We start from the raw sequence: 17,533 nt of genomic DNA, 5'->3' as shown, positions 1-17,533 counted from the left end.
CACCAGGGGAGAAACTTACAGAGGTATCAGTGGGTACCCAGAGGCGCTTCAGTGACTGGATTTGGTCAGGGCTGGCTTCCAGGTGCCGCTGTGCCCTGGCTGGGTGAGTTTAGGAACGTGACTGACCACAAGAGACAAGGGCTAGATGTTGAGAGGTTATCTCTTTATCGATCTTTATCTCTTGTCCCCATTTAACCACAGGCCCCCTCTCCCAACCCCGCTGTCTCGCTGTCACATTTCAGGAACCATTCTCTGCTCCAACTCGGGGTCCCAGGCAGCTTTTCTGCCATCCTCACCCCGTCACTGCCAGCTTCAAGATGCGAACGTCACCACCCCATCTAGTGGCTTGGAGCCGGCTTCTCCCCTAATTCCCCCAGGTGAGCTCCAAGCTCTTCCTCCCTTCTCTGCTCACCTTACCAGGCCAGGTCAGATGTTCTATGACTCTTTCCTCCCTCCTCGCTCCAAGGCACTGACAGGCCTTGGCTGTTTTCATCCTGTGGGCCTATGGTGGGCAAAGACCCACACAAACAGTGCAACAAGGCACACACCAGCAGCAGAGTGATGGTGACAGTGGGTACCACCTAGCCTCAGAAAGGCATGCAGGTGTGGTGGGCACCAGCCACAAGTGAGTACTCTTAAGTGTGGAGCAGAAGGAGATGGGTGGTGACCCTGGTGTCTGAAGTTCTAAAGTCAGGGGACAGAAGGCCTCAGGTCACCACATTGTTGTAGGGTATATTCCACAACCCTGTGTGGCCCTAGCGACTTTGTCTCTTCTTCCAGTGGAACCAGGGTCGGTGGTAATGGTCGCCACTGAATTAGCCCGGTACCTAGGAGCCTGTTGCTTGCCACTGGAGAGCCCCTAACCAGCGGCGGCGCCAAGCGGTGGCTTGAACACCAACCCCCCCCCCCAATCTCCCTTAAGCCTCCTAAATAAGTGTAAAATCTGATCTGGCGTGCGGACCTAGTCTCCCCATCTTTTCAAAATCAACCACAGCCTCTTAAGCCCCTCAGATAAATTCTGGAGCCGCTTTTGTCACCAACCTGTGCCCCAGGCGAGCAGCGCGAGGACCGAAGAGCGAGGGCCACGGACTCGGCGCCCGCTTCCGTAGGATCTCAGCTTACGGAGTTTCGGGGGCGGAAGGCGTAGAGAACCACCTGTCGTAGGCGCACGGCGTCTTCGTCTCTGTCGTCTTCTCTCTTGGTCGCGGGGAGCCGCTTTACATCCTAGCTGAGCAGCAGGGAGAGGACGCCTATCCCGGAGCGAGCGGAGCCAGTGGGATAAGGCGGCTCAAGCTCACCAGGGCTAGGGCCGGGCAGACCGAGATCGCTCCTCGAGGTCCAGACCGCCCCGCTGTGGGGGAGCGTCCCTGGCCCAGCCGAATCTGGCGCCGGCTGCCCGCAGGGGAGCCCGGAGAGCCAGCTCGTCTGCCTCGGAGAGTCTTGGGTCGCTGAGGAGCACGCCGCGACAGAGGGGGCCGCAGGGGTCTCGGGGTCGCGGCGCTGGACGAGAGGCGGCGGGGGTGGCGGGGCGCCACCTGCGTCTTTCCGGTACTTGCTGGCCTCGGCGTGGTCTTTTCCCGCCCCCAACAATCCGCGTTGGGGTCCCAAGCTTCTTGCTACCAGCGCGCCCACACAAGCTCTTCGTCCGGGTCTTGGGCTCCCAGTCTCTGGGCCCTGCCTGGAGTCCGTTCCCTTACTCGACGGTCCTCACTCGACGGCTGGCGCGCCACAGGCTCTATGGCGGCGCGCCGGCTAGCTAGAGTCCCGGGCTGGAGGCGGCCGGAGGAGGCGGGCGGGCCCACCTGCGGCGCCCGGACGAAGCCGGCTTCAGGCCGCCCCCGAGAAACCGCTCGGCGGCGCCCGGGAGCAGCGAGAGAGGCGGCGCCGCAAGTGAAGGCGCGTGAGGCGGGGTGGGGGGAGGTTGGGCGTGCTCCCCGTCCCGGGTGCCGAACATCACGCTGTCGCCCCGGAGATGGAGGGGGCGGCTGGACGTCGCGGGGCCCCTTCTCCGCAGGCCGGCCACTCCCTGCAGGAGGGGGCGGAATGCGGTCGGAGGAACGCTGCGCGGAGGCCTGGGGCCGCACTCCGGGGCTCTGGGGTAGGCGGCGGGGCCTGTACCGCGGGTGCAGGCGGCGGCGGCTACCCGGGAGGGTGAAGTGTCATTGGAACCGTAGAACATGCCCTCTGAAGGATAGGTGGGCAAGGGGTTGAGCCCCGCTCCGGGCCCCAGGACAAGTAGAGTTAAGAGCTCTTGGAAAAGAGATTAAGTAGATGATCCTGGGTGGCTCTGTGGGTTAAGTGCCTGACTCTTGGTTTCAGCTCAGGTCCTGATCTCAAGGATCATGAGACTGACCCTCACATAGGGCTCCACGCGCAGTGTGGAGTCTGCTTAAGATTCTCTCCTTCTGCCCCTCCCCCACGGGTGAGCGCGCACGCGCTCTCTCTCTCATAAATCTTAAAAAAGAGAAATCACTGGTGTAAAGAGCCAAAGCCTTTGGGTCTGTCTGAGCCATCCTGTTCAAAAGTACTTTATACACATCTTCTCCATTCTCACAAAAATGGAACATGTGGATTGGGCCTGTCCATTCTGTAGCTGCGGACATGAAGTCAGAGGATTTCAGGCAGACAAGGAGGTTGTCCCAGCCAGCCTGAGCCAGGCCTTCAGGCTCCAGCTGATGACTCCCACCCACCTGTCTGGCTCCTGGCTCCACTTCAGAGTGAGGAGCATCTGTGTTGTAATGCTAGTGTAGAAAGGGCCACACTAGTTGCACCTGGAGACAACAGCTTCCCCCCATTCATAAGCTCACTTCCCACTTGTGTGCTGCTTCCTCCCCCCATTTTGTAGCCAAACCCTCTATCACTTTCCAATTTCCAGGGGGTGATGCTTCAGAGAGCGATATCCTCTGGGTTGATGGGGAAGATGTGGTATCCCTCATACACCCCTGCAGTGAACCCTACCTATAGCCTCTGACAGGTATTGCCCCCTAACCCTCCCATCCCCCACCTCTTAGCCTGGCCTATCCTTATTCCTCAATCCCTGAACCCACTCCCATTTGAGCCACCAACTCTATGCTGTGAACTATCTGATTCTTGCACACACAGGAGTACTCGAGAACTAGACTGTCAGTTGTGATGCCAGTATGGGGCATTCTGGGGTACTCTCCTACTCAGGCTCAACCCGTGAGCTCAAGGATCCCAGAAGAGGAAGTATGCAGGCTTGACAGAAGTCCTCCAGACCCTCTCCCCAACTCTTAAATGCCAGGTACTGCTCATTGTTCTAAAGTACAGGACCAGGGGTGCCTGGGTGGCTCAGTTGTTAAGCATCTGCCTTCGGCTCAGGTCATGATCCCAGGGTCCTGGAGTTGAGCCCCTCATTGGGCTCCCTGCTCCTCGGGAAGCCTGCTTCTCTCTCTCCCACTCTCCCTGCTTGTGTTCCCTCTCTTTCTGTGTCTCTGTCAAATAAATAAAATCTTAAAATAAAGTCCAGGACTAGAATTCACCACGTGGCTGGAGAAGTATGTCTGTCTGCCACCCTCATCCTGCAATATCCATTCTTTTTACTCAGTCATGGAGAGCCATGAGAAGTGGAGATCCGATCGCACCTCAGGTCTGGTCATTGCCTTTTGAAAGACTGCCAATGGCAGGCAGGGCTCTGATTAGCCAAATGCATGTGCCCAGGGGGCACGGAGCTAGCTGCAGATACCGTCACTTGCGTGGGTAAGTCCTGCCTTTGTCCACAGTCTGGAATCCTGGGGCCATGGGCTGGGAAGAGCAGAAGGGAACTGAGAGAGATGACTGGTGTGTGCCAGGCACCATTCCCGGGGCTGGGCAGGAGATTGGAGTTTCATCAGCGTATGCTTTGCCTTCAAGGAGCATGTAGACTAGTGGTCTAGTATGGAGGGGTGATACCTATTTGTCTATCTACCTATTTTTCTATCTAGATATGTATCTAGATTTATTTTTTTAAGATTCTATTTATTAGAGGGGGTAGAGAACACACATGAAAAAGAGCAAGAGAAGGGGGGAGAGGGACACCTGGGCGGCTCAGTGGGTTGAGCCTCTGCCTTCAGCTCGGGTCATGATCTCAGGGTCCTGGGATCGAGGCTTGAATCAGGCTCTCTGCTCAGTGGGGAGCTTGCTTCCCCCTTTCTTTCTCTCTGCCTGCCTCTCTGCCTACTTGTGATCTCTGTCTGTCAAATAAATAAATAAAATCTTAAAGAAAAAAAAAGAGCGGGGGGAGAGGCAGAGGGAGAGGGAGAAGACTCCCCGCTGAGCAGGGAGCCCAATGCAGGGCTCTGTCCCAGGACCCTGGGATCATGACCTGAGCTGAAGGCAGACACTTAACCCACAGAGGCACCCAGGCACTCAGATATGTATCTAGATTTAGATATAGATATCTATTAATGTGACAATTGCCATGGGAGACTTAAAATGTTTTAGGGTTTCTCAGGAGGGAAAGGTTGCTTTTATCTAGGATCAGTGGGGAAAAAACATCATGAAAAAGTTAATACTTGGGCTGAATCTTGTGGTATGGGTAAAGTTTGGGGAAGAGGAGAGAGAGGAGCTTCCCACTGGAGGTGTCTTTCTCCCTAGACCTGCCCACTCTACTAGGCCCTCTGGTTCTGTTGGTGACTGTCATTGTGACCTCTACACTGAGCCTCCTTATGGTGTGTGGGGTCCTGATTCCGGGTAAGGAACATCCAGGAGGCATGGCTGATTCAAGGCTGCCCACCTCTTCACTGAGCTGTGTGTGGGGTCCCAGGGACAGACGTGGCTGATTTCAAGACTCCCGCTTCCAGCATGGGTTCCTCTGGGATTCTAAGTGTAGAAGTAGCTGTGCAGGCCCAGGGAAGACGTTTGCCTTAATGGGTGACTGGAGAGATGTCCTGGGTGGAGGGGTGGCAAAGCGGGTGGGCCAGATGGGTAGGTAGAGAGTTTGCCCTTCTTCCTCAGTGAACCATAAGAAGTGTCAGGGCCTGTGGGGGACAAGGCTGCCAGGCCCTGAGCTTGAGCTGAGCAATCCTTGAACCTCCACCATCAGCACAGCCCTCAACCCCTACTACTGCTAGGTGGGGTGTGGCTAGGCCCAGCCCTGGCCTGCCCCCAGGGCCTACAGAAGTTTCCCCAGCCAATGTCAGCCTGCTTGGGTAAGTCCTTTCCCTCCTCTGAGAACCTATGCCCTCTGAATCCTTCCCACTCCCATCCTGTGCCCTGCTGTGCTAAATTATGGTTTGTAGAGAGCATCAGGCCCCAAACCTCTGTGTGGAGAAGACAGAGGTCAGAGAAATTCCAAAAGGCAGAGTAACCTGTCCAAAGTCAGCTGTCATCCCCGATTCTGGGATGGTGGGGACCCCATGATTCCTTTGGAGCAAGGGTTGCCTCTGCCCAGGGTGTCTGCAAGGACATAAGGAAAACCCCATCACAGACCCCCACCTCCACCCTGAGCCCATACCTTCTCTCTCTTCTGCCCTGGTTCTGTGCCAGCCAACATCACCTCAGTAGGGCTTGCACTTGGGGAGATGCTGAAAGACTTGAGTCCTCAGATAGGGCCACATGGGCATATAGGGGATGGCAAGAAGGGAGAGTAGGCACTAGCCCCTCTAGGACCCTTCCCCAGGCGCAGCCACCCACGCCCTTCCAACCTGTTTTCCTACAGAGCCCTGGGCCATGGTACCTTTGGAAAAGTCTATGAGGGACTGGTAATTGGCCTTCCTGGGGACCCCAGCCCCCTGCAGGAGGCTGTCAAGGTGAGAAGGGTAGAACTTCTGGAACAGTTGCTGGAGCTAGGGTCAGCCCACTCTCCTGACGTGTCTGGGGGAGCTCAGGAGTCCTCTTCCTCTCCAGACCCTGCCAGAACTCTGCTCTGGTCAGGATGAGCTGATTTCCTCACGGAGGGCTCACCATAGGGTGCGCCTGGGGCTAGCGGCAGGGGCGGAGGGTGGAAATAGAACTCCCTCTCAGGACAGCTGCTCTTCGCCCTGGCGCGAGAGGTAGCAGGTCTAGTGATACAGAGCCTGTCTCCAGTTTTGTGGAACCTACAGCCTGGTTCCCTCCCTGCTGGCAGCTGGGGTATGTGCAACACCACCCAGCAAGTTCAGCCGTCAGAACACTGTGTGCTATGTGGGGCTCCGCCTCTGGACTGCCCCTCACCTAATTCTGCTCCAGTTGAGTCTGGAGAGGATGTGAGGAGTGTCCCGAGAACAGCCAGCCACAATTGGTAAGACCCTTCTCCCAGCCCACTGAGCCTGTCTGGAGCGTGGGCCGGGCGGGGGGGGGGGGGGGTGCGCCTGGGCGGCTCAGTGGGTTAGGCGTCTGCCTTCAGCTTGGGTCATGATCCCACAGTCCTAGGATTGAACCTTGTGTTGGGCTCCCTGCTTAGCAGGGAGTCTACTTCTCCCTCTGCACCTTCCTCCCCAAACTCATGCTCATGCTGTCTTTCTCTCTCTCTAGAAATAAAAATTTTAAAATTAATAATAAAGACCCTGTCCTTGTGTCCTAAAACACACATGGACTAATGCACTCACCCCTACGCAGGGCCAGCCATTACCTCTGGCCATACGGGACCTGCTCCATCTGGCCCAGGACAGAGTCCCTGTCTGCCACTACCTGGAAGAAAATCACTTCATCCACACTTCGGGAGTCATCCTGACTCACAGGGTGTGGGGGAGCGGCTCAACCCTCTCCCCAAGGAACTGCTCTTCCATATAATTTTAATGGAAACAGATCAGAGCAAGAGCTTCCGAGTTCTGGCGGTGATGTTTTGCCTGCAAGGATGTTGCCGCCAGGAGCTGCCTGCTGAACTGTACTGGGCCCAGCTGAGTGGCCAAGATCGGAGACTTTGGGATGGCAAAAGATATCTACAGGTGTGGGGTCTGGGGAGGTAGGGAAGGCTGCTGCTCCAAGGGAGCTTACAGGCCCTCTGGTGGCACTTGGGCAGCTCATGGTGCTCCTCCTCCCTCCCTGAAGATCTGCTCATTACAGAGAGGGCTGCCGGGCAGGTGGATGCCCTAGAGACCTTCTTGGAGGGCATCTTCACATCCAAGACAGACTCCTGGTGATAACCCACCCAGCCCCCTCTCTACCCTTGGGCCACCTCATGTGAGAGAAAGTGTGGGGGGGCTGTGCCTGATGGGCTTCATTCAGTTTCCCCCACTCATGATGCAGATCTTTTGGGGGTGCTGCTCTGGGAAGTCTCATTAGGCTACATGCCCTAGCCTGGGTGCACCAACCCAGACATGCTGTACGTCGTTACTGGAGGTGGACAGATGGACCCTCCCTGGGGCTCTCCAGGGCCTGTGTGAATGTGGAGTGCTGTCCAGGGAGGAAGGTCCTTCACGGCCATGGGTGGGACGAACTCCTGCCTCTCCCCAGGTACCATATCATGACCCAGTGTTGGCAGCACCAGCCTGAACTCCACACCAGTTTTTCTGGCATCTCGAAGCATCTTAGATACCGTATTCAGGTGTGGCCCCTGACCCACCTTGACCATGTTGATCTTGAAGGTCAGGAGGGCAGTCATGGAACAATGCTGTGGTCCCCTGCTCTCCTGCCCCCCATTACAGGACCCTGATGTACCGAATTCACCCCTGCCAATGGATCTGGGGCCCATCCTGGAGCAGGAAGGGACTTCTGGGCTGGAGAGCAGGTCTTTGGAGGGTCTAAGAGCCCCACACGCCTAGAAACTGAATCTGGAGAGCTTAAAATGCTAGGGAGGGAGGCTCCTTGACCCCTGCCTGCCCTCTAGCCTCAAAACCCCCAAAATCCAAGGACTTCCAACCTCAGAGGGGATTCTAAAGGAATCCAGAGGAATCCCCCTATGGCTCTTGGGCCCCAAGGGGCCCTGAAGGTGAGGACTCAGGCGCTGTCAGTGACAGTGATTCCTCCCTGCACTTCTCCTCAGGCTTCTAGGGAGCTTGTTATTCCAGTAGTCTCTGTCCCCTGCAGTCTGTGCTATGTGTCTGGGCCTGTCTCAGGCCAGCCTGGCACCACTGGACCCTCCATCCTGGAAACCAGCTCAGGCTTCCTGGAGAAGAGCTTGGCCACTCCCAGCCTTTGATCTTTGGGACCAGAGGTTGAAACTGCCTCCTGTGAGAAGGTTTCTGGATTACCTTTCCTCCATTAGCATTCTTCACCTGGGCAGCCCTGAGTCCTACAGATGCCTCCAGTAAAGAGCTCTTCTCAAACCCTCCAGTGATCTGAGTGGACATGAGGGATCCCAGAGAAGTGAGAAAGAGACCAGAGGAAGGAGGGGAGGAGGCCTGAGTCACCAAAGCTGGTGTTTTTTAGTTTTATTGGGAAAAGCTGTCCATTGTAGTGTGGGAAGTTAGACCAATAGATCTAGTGCCTGCGAAATAAAATTCGTTATCTGCCCTCTCTAGAGAGACATACAGCCCCCTCAGAAGAGCTGGGCCCAGGAAGGAGCCCATTGTCCCAGCCACCCCTCCCCCACCCCACCCCCTACCCCCTGTTAATTAGTGCCATCGGTTCTGGGAACTCTGGGTCTTGTATGGGGGACAGCCCCCAGCGCGTGCAGTGCGTCCCATAGTGGTTGGCACCTGGCCCTGCAGAACAGTGTGAACCGCCCCGCACCGCGGGGTTTCAGTCTCTCGCAGGCATGCATGGCGGGGACCCAGCCGCAGGTCTGTTAGAACGGGGGCTCAGCCTCATCTCTCTGCCAGACTGGCCAGGATGCTAATGAGATTGTCCAGCCCCAGCAAATAGCCGTCCTCGCGGTTGCCCTCCTCCCAGGGCCGCCGGTGGTCCAGGGTCTGGCCGTCGGGGAGGGGCGTGGTCTTGCCGAAGTCGATGAGCCACACACCCGCTCGATGGCAGTGATCGTGCACGAAGAGTAGAGAGCTGCCGATCACCTGCCGAGCCCCACACGGTCAGGCCGCAGCTCTTTCCCGGAGAAGACCCCCATCCCATTCCCGCTGTAGCCCTCACAGACCACAGCCCCCGCACCTGGACCTACCCCCTCTTACCTCGTGCCTCCTAAAGAACTCAGAGACCTCCAGGGTGTCGCGAATCTGCTGCAGGCGGTTCAGATACCTCCTCTGGAGAGGGCGGGATAGGGTAGGAGGGCAGATTAACTGAATACTAATCGAGCCTCTGCTAGCATCAGGGGCCACGATGCATGCTTGGCTTGGAGGATACCATGGTGAGGAAGACATAAGCCCCCGGGTGCGATAAATGCTACGATGGGGGTCACAGGTGAGGGCACCAGACCGGATGACCTACGGGGCACCCCTCGGTTTCAGGTTCCCCAACAACTCAGGGTTCTAGAATCCGGCGCTCACCAGCACTTCCGCGTCCCCTTGCACAAACTCCTCGAAGACGCGAATCACCTGCTCCCGGCTTCGCGTGGTCTTAAAGTCGGTGCTGCAGGAGCCGTCGGCTTTCTTAAGGAAGTGGGACAGGAAGTGTCAGTGTCCCCGTGCCTCTCCTCTGCTCGAGGGGAGAGGATTGGGCTAGAGTGGCTGTACATCCCAGGGCTGCCGGGGAAGGCGGGAAGTCGGGAAAGCCGCCAGAGGAGGCCTCGTGGCGGGGGTCCGCAGGGAGGACAGACACCTCGCGGTGGGGTTAGGGCAGGGCGCGGGGCAGGGCGCTGCAGAGCCAAGCGGGCCTGGCCCACCTTGATGCCTTCGATGCGGAAGCCAAGCGTGGTGCTGGAGCTGATGCCTTCTCGCCACTGCATGTAGCGTGGCTTGGTGACCGCGCGCTGCGCGTGCTCCTCCTCGGTTGGAGCCGCGGGGTCTACCGCTAGCATCTTCTTGTACATATCCTTCCGCAGCTTGGGCCGTTCGCGGGCTTTGGTCAGCTCCTCTTCCAGGTAAGTCCTGCGGAAGGGCAGGCAGCGGTGGGGCGTAAGGGAACGCAGCCCTGGACCCCATCCCGCGCGGCTCCGGGCACCCGGGAGAGCGCTTCTCCCCGCCCTGTGCCCCCGCCCGGACAGGCAGGGCATGTGTACCTGACGCCCATCTTGCAGTCCAGGACGCAGGGCCCATCGAAGCCGTCGAGCAGGTCCTGCAACTGCAAGTAGCTCTCGCCATCGCGCTCCACCACGCCGTGGAAGGCGGGCACACAGCCGCGCAGCGCGTCCGCCATGAGCCGCGCCAGGCAGTAGCGCTCTGGCTCTGAGCTGCGCTTCAGGATCAGCCCGCTGGTGCCAGCCGCCTTGAAACTCCCTGCGGACTGGCACCAGTTAGCGCTGCCCCGTCCCTTCCTTTCCCGGGCACCCGCCCGCCCCGCCGGCGCCTGCCCTGTGCTCACCCGTGTGCCCAGCCAGCTGCACCCAGGCGTAGCGCCTCTTGAAAGGGCTCATGACGGGCAGATTCACCATGGTCCGGATCTTCTGCCAGTGGCTTTTCTGAAAGCGACAGGGTCCCGGCGTGCACGTTGGCACTCAGCAACGCACAAGTTTTCCCTCCCTTGGTGTAGGGTCTCCTCCTGCCCCAGCCCACCGCAAGCAGCTAGGGCGCCATGATTCATTCATTCATTCACTCACTCACTCACTCACTCAAGGAAAGTGTATTATGAGCCTGTGCAAAGGATACTGAGACGGGCACAGGGTGATGGCAGACATCCAGCTTCTCCATTTCCTGCGGGAAAGAGCCCTGGACTTAATGTCAGAAGGCTCAGGTTTTCACCCCAGTTCTGCTCTCCAGCTGTGTGGGTAGGTTACTAAAGTGTTCTGTCAAGGATTTAGAACTTTCCTGAGCATGAGAATCACCTGATGGTCACCCATGTTAAAAAAAAATGCAGACACTCAGGTCTGCCTCAGGGAAATTCTGAGTAGGTCTGGGTGAAATAAAAAAAATTTGCATTTCTAACAATGCCTCAGGAGATGCTGGGGCCTGAGAAGCCTCTGAGGGCCGGTTTCTTCATCTGTAAAATGGGGAAATAATCACTCTCACTGGGTTGTTATGAGTAGTAAATGAGGCTTTAGTGTGTCAGGCTCCCAACCCTGTGCCTCCCTCACGGACCCCATTTGAAGCAGAAGCTGGACAAATCTGGATATTGTTTCATTCATTTTGGACCAGTGGTTACTCTCATTTAGAGAGACAAGCATGGAAACAAATCTTTGCAGAGGCCCAGGGCAAGGAGGCTAGCCTGGCAGGGCCTGGGAAAAGAATGACCGGGGACTTCCCAAGACCCTTTTGCTGTTCCTGGAGGCCATCTCCCTCCTCACCAGTTGGCTAGGGCCAGGCTACCCTTGGTCTTCTTAATCCAGACCCAGAAACCAGAGAGCCTGTCATCTCATATGAAACTGTGGAGGAAATGGAGAGTTTGGTGTACCAGTTGCCTCACAAATATTGCTTCTGGCCTCCATCCAATCCTGAGAGGCTCTCAGACTCTGGACCTTTCCTTTTCTCACCCAAGACTCATCCGTCCTGTGCCCAAACTCTGAAGTACACAGGTTCACTCATCCACACTCTGTGTCTGCTGCCTCCTCCCAGGGGTGCTTGTCTAAGAGAAGTTATGTATGCATTGCAAGAGTTACAGGGCTGGAACTCAACTTAGAAACCCAGCCTCCCTGATCAGAGGAAGCTGAATGAGAGAGGGAGAACAGGTACAGTGGCCTAAGCAAGGCAAGGCTGTTGACCAGAAAGCCCTTTCCCGTGGGGAGGCGGTGGGGGTTAGTGACAGAGCACTGGAATCTGGTGGCTCTATCCCTTTTTCGCTGAGTGAACCCAAGTGAGAATTTCATCTGTGTGAGCCTGTTTCCTCTGGGAGGATAAGAACTGCTGCCATAACACGAGCCACCATTTACTGACCGCCTACTGCCTGCCAGGCGCTTCTCATCTTCCCTCAGAAAGCATTGCTCCTGTTTTCCTACTGAAGTTCCTACATGGCACACTAGGGTGTGATCACATGTCCAACCTCCAGGGATCTGGGGGTGTAGCCAGAAGCAGCCCACTGGAAGCATGACATCTCTTTCAAACTCCCTTTTTTCCTCTTTAAATACATACAAGGTTTGCATTCTGCTGCATAATAAATCCAAGTTTTATTATAAAACTCTCCCACCTCCAAATCCTCAAGTAAAATTCCAGGAAGATGTATGTGCCATGTGTATTCAGCGGCACCGTCTTAGACCCTCTTCCCCCACTTGTGATTTTCAAATCGAGCACATGAACATCAAGTACCTGCTGTGGTAACATTATTGCCATTTTCCAGAAGGAAGTCAAGGCCTGGAGGAGTTCACATCCCCTCACTCCCCGCCTTCAAGCAACACAGCCTCTGGCTGAAGTTCTCTCCCAGCCCAGCCTCCTCCCCATGTTCCAATTACCCTGGCAGTTTCCGGAATCCATGCTACTGCCCAAACTCCCTTTGGATCAAATGGGACTCTGGGTGAGAAAGAGCTTTGTAGGGGGTGCCTGAGTTGGATAAGTGTCTGACTCCTAATTTCAGCTCAGGTCATGATCTCAGGGTTAGGAGATCCAGCCCCTCTTCCTCTTTGGGCTCTGTGCTGAGCGTGAAGCCTCCTTGGGACTCTCTCTCCTTCTCCCTCTGCCCCTCCCAGATTGTGCTCTTCTTAAAATAAAACAAAATAGGGGCACCTGGGTAGCTCAGTTGTTATGCCTCTGCCTTTGTTTGGCTCAGGTCATAATCCCAAGGTCCTGGGATCGAGTCCTACATCATTATTTAATAAATTTAATAAATTCTTTAATAATAAAAATAAAAAATAAATTTAACAAATTATTATTATTTTTTAAAAGAAAAGAAAAGAAAATAGCTCTGTATAAGGTGAAACGATTTGCAGCCACAAGGTGGTGTGTCTGCTCTCTCAGGACACACTGAGATCTGCCTGGGGATCCCTCCCTGTTGGATGGATACCTCTGTATTCATCCAAAGGAATGGGTTTAATGGTAGGGTTTCAGGCAGCTCTAGGGGCGCATTGGCAGAATTCTGGGGTCAGTGGGGCCCAAATGTCCTTAGAGGGACATTCGTTGTTGTTCTGTAGTTACCCCAGTAGAAGAGCGAGACAGCCCTGGTGAGGTGCAATGGGAGAACTGCAGAACTGCACCGTCCTTTCTTCTGGGATCTTGAAGGAGCAGTGAGTGGAGCCAGAAGATGGGAAGTGGGGTCAGTAGAAGAGGATTTAGTTCCTGCAACTATGGCTCCTTCCAGCCCTGCAAATTACAAAGGGCTTTCATCCGAGCCCCCCCACCCCCAGCCACTCCTTGAGGTTGGGAGGACAGGATTTAGCTCCCCTGCCAGCGAATGGATATGGCCAAACCTGGAAGGAGTTTATGCAAGCATCAATGAACTCACCACCATCCATCTTAGGGAGCTACCTCCTCCAGGGAACAGAATGCAGATAAAAATGCATGTATCCAAAAAGGCTCTTGAGGAGTCATTCTTCAGTGGGTGGGGATTTTGGCATACGCTCAACAGCAGGGAAAATATTTTTGAGCAGGTAAGGCTTTTATTGTATGGATATCAGAAAGCAGATTTGTTATGTTACAGAGTGAAATTTAGCTGGAAAGAGGGCCAAAGCCCCGACCTGCTGAGCCTAGTCTGGGAAACCAACTCACAGCCAAAGGCTACCTAGGCATCTTGGGGCCAAAAACCCAGGAGAGCTGACTATGTGAGTCTTTGAGGAAGTCACAGGGGCCCCTTCTGGTCTTTACCCCTGGGGCTGCACAGGGGAGCATCTTTCTCTGGGAAGGGCACCGCTGGACACTACCCTCCAACGTTCCTTTAGCCAAGCTCCATTTGGAAGGCCTGAGGACTGCTTAAATCACACCAGATACTTAGTGTATCTTCTGCGGAATAGACCCTGGTGCCTATACCTCCTGACTCCCTCTCCCTACCTCTAACCACTCCATCTCTGGCTGAAGCCCTCTCCCAGCCCAACACCCTCCTCATGTTCCCATTGCCCTATCAAATCAGCACTCCCTGTGGTGGTGGGGTAGTGAGAGCAATCAGTTTAAATTTATAAAATGATTTGCACTAAGGTATAAGTGACCCACGACTTCACCCTCCCAGGGGCATTTGCTTTTTAAAAAGGAAGTCTGTTAACCTAAATTCAGCTCTATAATTAGTGAAAAGTGAAGTGTGGGAGTTCTGGGTCCAGGACAGTATGGCATCGAGGTCTCCTTACCTATCCTGGAGCCCCGAAAGAAGAGAACCAAGGGAAGGGGAGCCAAACACCCTGTCTTCTGCTACAGCAACACCCCAACATTGTTTTTTTAAGAGGCAGACAAGGCCTAAGAATACAGTCCTGCCAGCTGCTGTTGGGGATAGGCCCCCAACTCCTCTCCTGAAGTGTCTGGGTTTCCCTGCCCACAATTTTCTCCTCTAGGAGAAGAGGGGCCCCAGGAGGGATGCAGGTTGGCCAGTCCTAACTACTCTTGGGGTGGAGGGAAGGGAGCCCAGCCCCAGGCTCTGGACAGAACGTGCGGTGCTCCTAGGAGAAGGAGCCTCTATGTCTTGAGTGAACCCAAGATATAACTCAAGACACCATGTGCCACGTGTGACTGTGTGCCAGGTAGAGACAAGGCAGAGCTTTCCCGGTGGCCTCTCGCTCGGAGCTAGCCCGTTAGGTGCCCAGGCCCGAGTGTGAGTGTAAGGGGCTGGCCAGCCGGCCGCTCCCGAGGGCTGCTGCATGACCCTTCTCCCAGGCACATCCTTCACCACCCTCCCACGCCCTCCGGTTTCTGATCGGGGAAGCCCTAAAGGCAACCTGGGCGGCACTCTGTGCTTCTCCCGGACCGGCCGCGAGGCAAAGTCCGCGCCGGGCCCTTCCACGCGGACGCAGGCAGCCTCTGTCAACAGCTACTGGCTTATCTGCCACCGCCGCCGTGGCTGTTTGCCTTCGGGGAGGCCCCGGCGGGCTGGGGGTTGGGAAGGCCTGGGAGCCGGAGCCTTGGAGCTGGAAGGGCCCTCGGCGGCCATCTGCTCTAGCTCCTGGCCACGCCGGAAGACCGCGGAACTTGGGGAGGGAGAGACAGGCCGAAGAGGCCGGGGCACAGCTGCTGACTGGTCCCCGAAGTCTTGACCCCGGCCGGGCTGCCTACGTTGCAGGCAGGCTTGGGCCGCTGGAGCTGCTCCGACTGGGGGCGGAAGAGGGAAGCGGGGGGCGGGGGCTGCGATCCCGGCGTACTTTCTTCTGCACCCGCTTCTCGGCTTGTCAGAGATCGGACCAGGGCAGTGGTGCTTCGGAGGAGGTGGGAAAGGAGTCCTCTCACTGCCCCAGATTCCACCGCCCTGGAAATCCCTCGGTGGCACCCGCATCCCTGTAGGAGCCGGGGTTGTACTAGGAATGATCACGGATCAGGGGTATCCTTAGCTCCGGGGGAGGAGAGAGGGACTCCCCGCACCCTACACCTGCGGGTGGCGTGTGTGTGTGTGTGTGTGTGTGTGTGTGTGTGTGTGTGTTTTCCTGCTCTAGGAGACCTTTTTCCCTTGTGTCCCTTAAAAATCACGCTGCCCTCTGGGTAATGTAAGTTTCAGCGGGTAACTGAGTCAGATCACTGCAAGTCGTTACAGGGGCTCCTCCGCCTCTTCCAGTCCGACAGAGCTGTGAAGCCCGGGTTAAGCAGGCGGAGGCCGCGTCTCAGGGCTCTCCGCACCGCGCCCAGGCCACCCCCGCGTACGTCCGCAGCTCTCACCGCCCTTCTGGGCGGGCCGGGAGCCACCAGATCCTGCGGGGCGCCCTTCGCCTCTCCCTCCGCTCCAGGGACACTTGCATAACGTGGATATAGAGCAACTCCTTCACGCTGACCGCGGGTAGTTATTTAAAATATTTGGCCTTGCTTAAAAAGAGGGGACAAGATGGCTATCCCAGGCACTGCACACCCCTAAGGGGCAGGCACTGGGAATGACTTCGCTGCACCCTGACCTGGGTTATCCGGGGGTCAAACCTGGCCCGGAACAGCCAGGTTACCAGAGGCGGCGATTAGCAGGAGGATCCCCCCGCTTTCAGCCTCAGTTTACCTTCTCCCGGCTTTAATTAGGAGCATAAAGCGGGAAAGGGCTGCGTTCCACTCCCTGCTGGAGCCCCCAACCCCGAGCCCCTCCCTTCTCTGAGTCCAAGCCTCGTGCGGGCGCGGGGAGCAGACGGCGGCAGCTCCAGAGCAGAGCCTGGAGCGCCGCTCCACTCCCACTCAGGAGAGGGAAACCGTGGCAACGGCGGGGGTGGGGCCGCCGCGCGGGAGAGGGGGCGGGGAAAGAGGGAGACGCGTTCGCCCCTCTCTCTCCGAGAGTTCGCTGGGCAAGTCCAAGCCCCTCCGATCTCTCCGGCCCCACTTCCCGGCTCGCAAGTCACGATCTGCACCCCCGCCCCACCTGGTGCCCACGGCCGGTCGCAGACTCCTCCTGCCTCTCCTTCTTAGACGCCCTAGGGCCCGGGCCGCGACCCCGCCGATGGAAGCCCGGAGAAAACTGCCAAGGCGGGAGGTCGGCCCGGCGCCTCCCTGCGACCCCAGTGACCCCGCTAAGCAGTGAGGGTCAGACCTCGGCGGAGGGAGCTGAGCGCGGGGGTCAGCCCTCTGCCAGCTCCTAGCTGGGTCTGCCGCGCGCAGCCCCCGCGCCCCGCGCTGGCCCCGCCCCCGCGGCCCATACCTGACCCACGTCCTCGCTGGCTTCCAGCTGCACGTTGCCGCGGCTTCGGCTCTCGCTGTCGCTCAGCAGGTCGTCCTCTGAGTCCTCGGGCAGCGACGAGGAGCCAGTGGAGGAGAGCGACGAGGTGGAGAGGCGGCGCGGCTGCTGCAGGTGCGAGGAGCCCCCGGCCGGGAGCCAGCCACCCGCGGGCTCCGGCGGCCCGGGGCTGGCCGGGGGCACGTCCGGCTCCTCAGCTGTCACAGTCAGCTGCGGGATCACCGGGGCAGGGGGAGCCCGCGGAAGCCCGTTAGGGACCTGTCCCCCACGCCTCTTGGCCCCGCGGGCCCGGGGCTCCCCTGCGGCGGCGGCGGCAGCGACAGCCGCGCAGCGCGCCTCGAATAGCAGGCGCAGCTCCCCGACACTCCGGCGCGGGGCCCGCTCCAGCCCCGGGCTGCAGGGCCCCGCGCCTCCCGGCCGCGCCATGCTCGTCGGGCCCCCGGGCAGGGTCATTTCCCCGCACGCGAGCCGCAGCGGAGCCCACCAGCCCGCGCCGCGGCGAGGACTGGAGACGCTCGGCGCCCCCGGCGAGAGACTGCCCCGAGGCGGAGCCTGCGCGGCCTGCCCGCCTGGGCCCCGCCTCGGCCGCGCCCCCCGCCCACTCCTTTCACTTTCAGAGAAAGCGCGGGCCTCCGAGGGCCCTTGTCCGCCGGGGAAGCTCCTTGTCGCTCCTCCAGGTGGCCGGACCTCGCGGACACAAAGCAGGGGCCTGGCCCGCGCAGGTCCCCCGTACCCGCCCTCGAGGAGACGGGAGGGGTCGCCCCGCCTCTGGGCCCCACGGTCTTGGAGATGGTCCCGCTCTCGCTCTCCCGCCCCGTCCCTCCGGCTCCTTTCCGCGTTCCATCCATCCCTGGGCCAAAGCTTCCAGGTTTCCGGGCTTTCGTACGCTCCCGGGGCCCCTTCTGCGCTGAATGCAAGGCCATCAGCTTCC

At 57.9% G+C, this 17,533-nt stretch overlaps 2 protein-coding genes across 2 annotated transcripts; one reads left to right on the top strand and one right to left on the bottom strand.

The window, feature by feature from the left end:
* The first annotated feature begins 800 nt into the window (after positions 1-800).
* Positions 801-7,679, top strand: LTK (leukocyte receptor tyrosine kinase). The gene is given in 20 exon segments (XM_046007852.1): positions 801-823; positions 1,053-1,260; positions 1,403-1,564; positions 1,761-1,890; positions 1,973-1,998; positions 2,000-2,156; positions 2,876-2,974; positions 3,566-3,577; positions 3,580-3,717; positions 4,594-4,689; positions 4,954-5,098; positions 5,100-5,147; positions 5,657-5,747; positions 5,845-5,907; positions 6,535-6,657; positions 6,772-6,922; positions 7,012-7,057; positions 7,169-7,297; positions 7,372-7,462; positions 7,563-7,679. Coding segments are annotated over 20 exon segments (2,055 nt in total).
* A 592-nt stretch (positions 7,680-8,271) lies between these two features.
* On the bottom strand, positions 8,272-17,533 carry ITPKA (inositol-trisphosphate 3-kinase A). The gene is made up of 7 exons (XM_046010042.1): positions 16,567-17,533; positions 10,270-10,366; positions 9,968-10,184; positions 9,632-9,836; positions 9,297-9,398; positions 8,982-9,053; positions 8,272-8,867 (listed from the first exon to the last, which is right to left on the bottom strand). The coding sequence occupies exons 1-7, from the start codon at positions 17,053-17,055 to the stop codon at positions 8,664-8,666; spliced, it is 1,386 nt and encodes a 461-aa protein (XP_045865998.1). The 5' UTR covers positions 17,056-17,533; the 3' UTR covers positions 8,272-8,663.

Source organism: Meles meles, chromosome 6 (assembly GCF_922984935.1).
Source record: "Meles meles chromosome 6, mMelMel3.1 paternal haplotype, whole genome shotgun sequence".
Lineage (NCBI taxonomy): Eukaryota > Metazoa > Chordata > Mammalia > Carnivora > Mustelidae > Meles > Meles meles.
The sequence above is the reverse complement of the archived record's forward strand: the minus strand, read 5'-3'. Positions and strand labels throughout refer to the sequence as shown.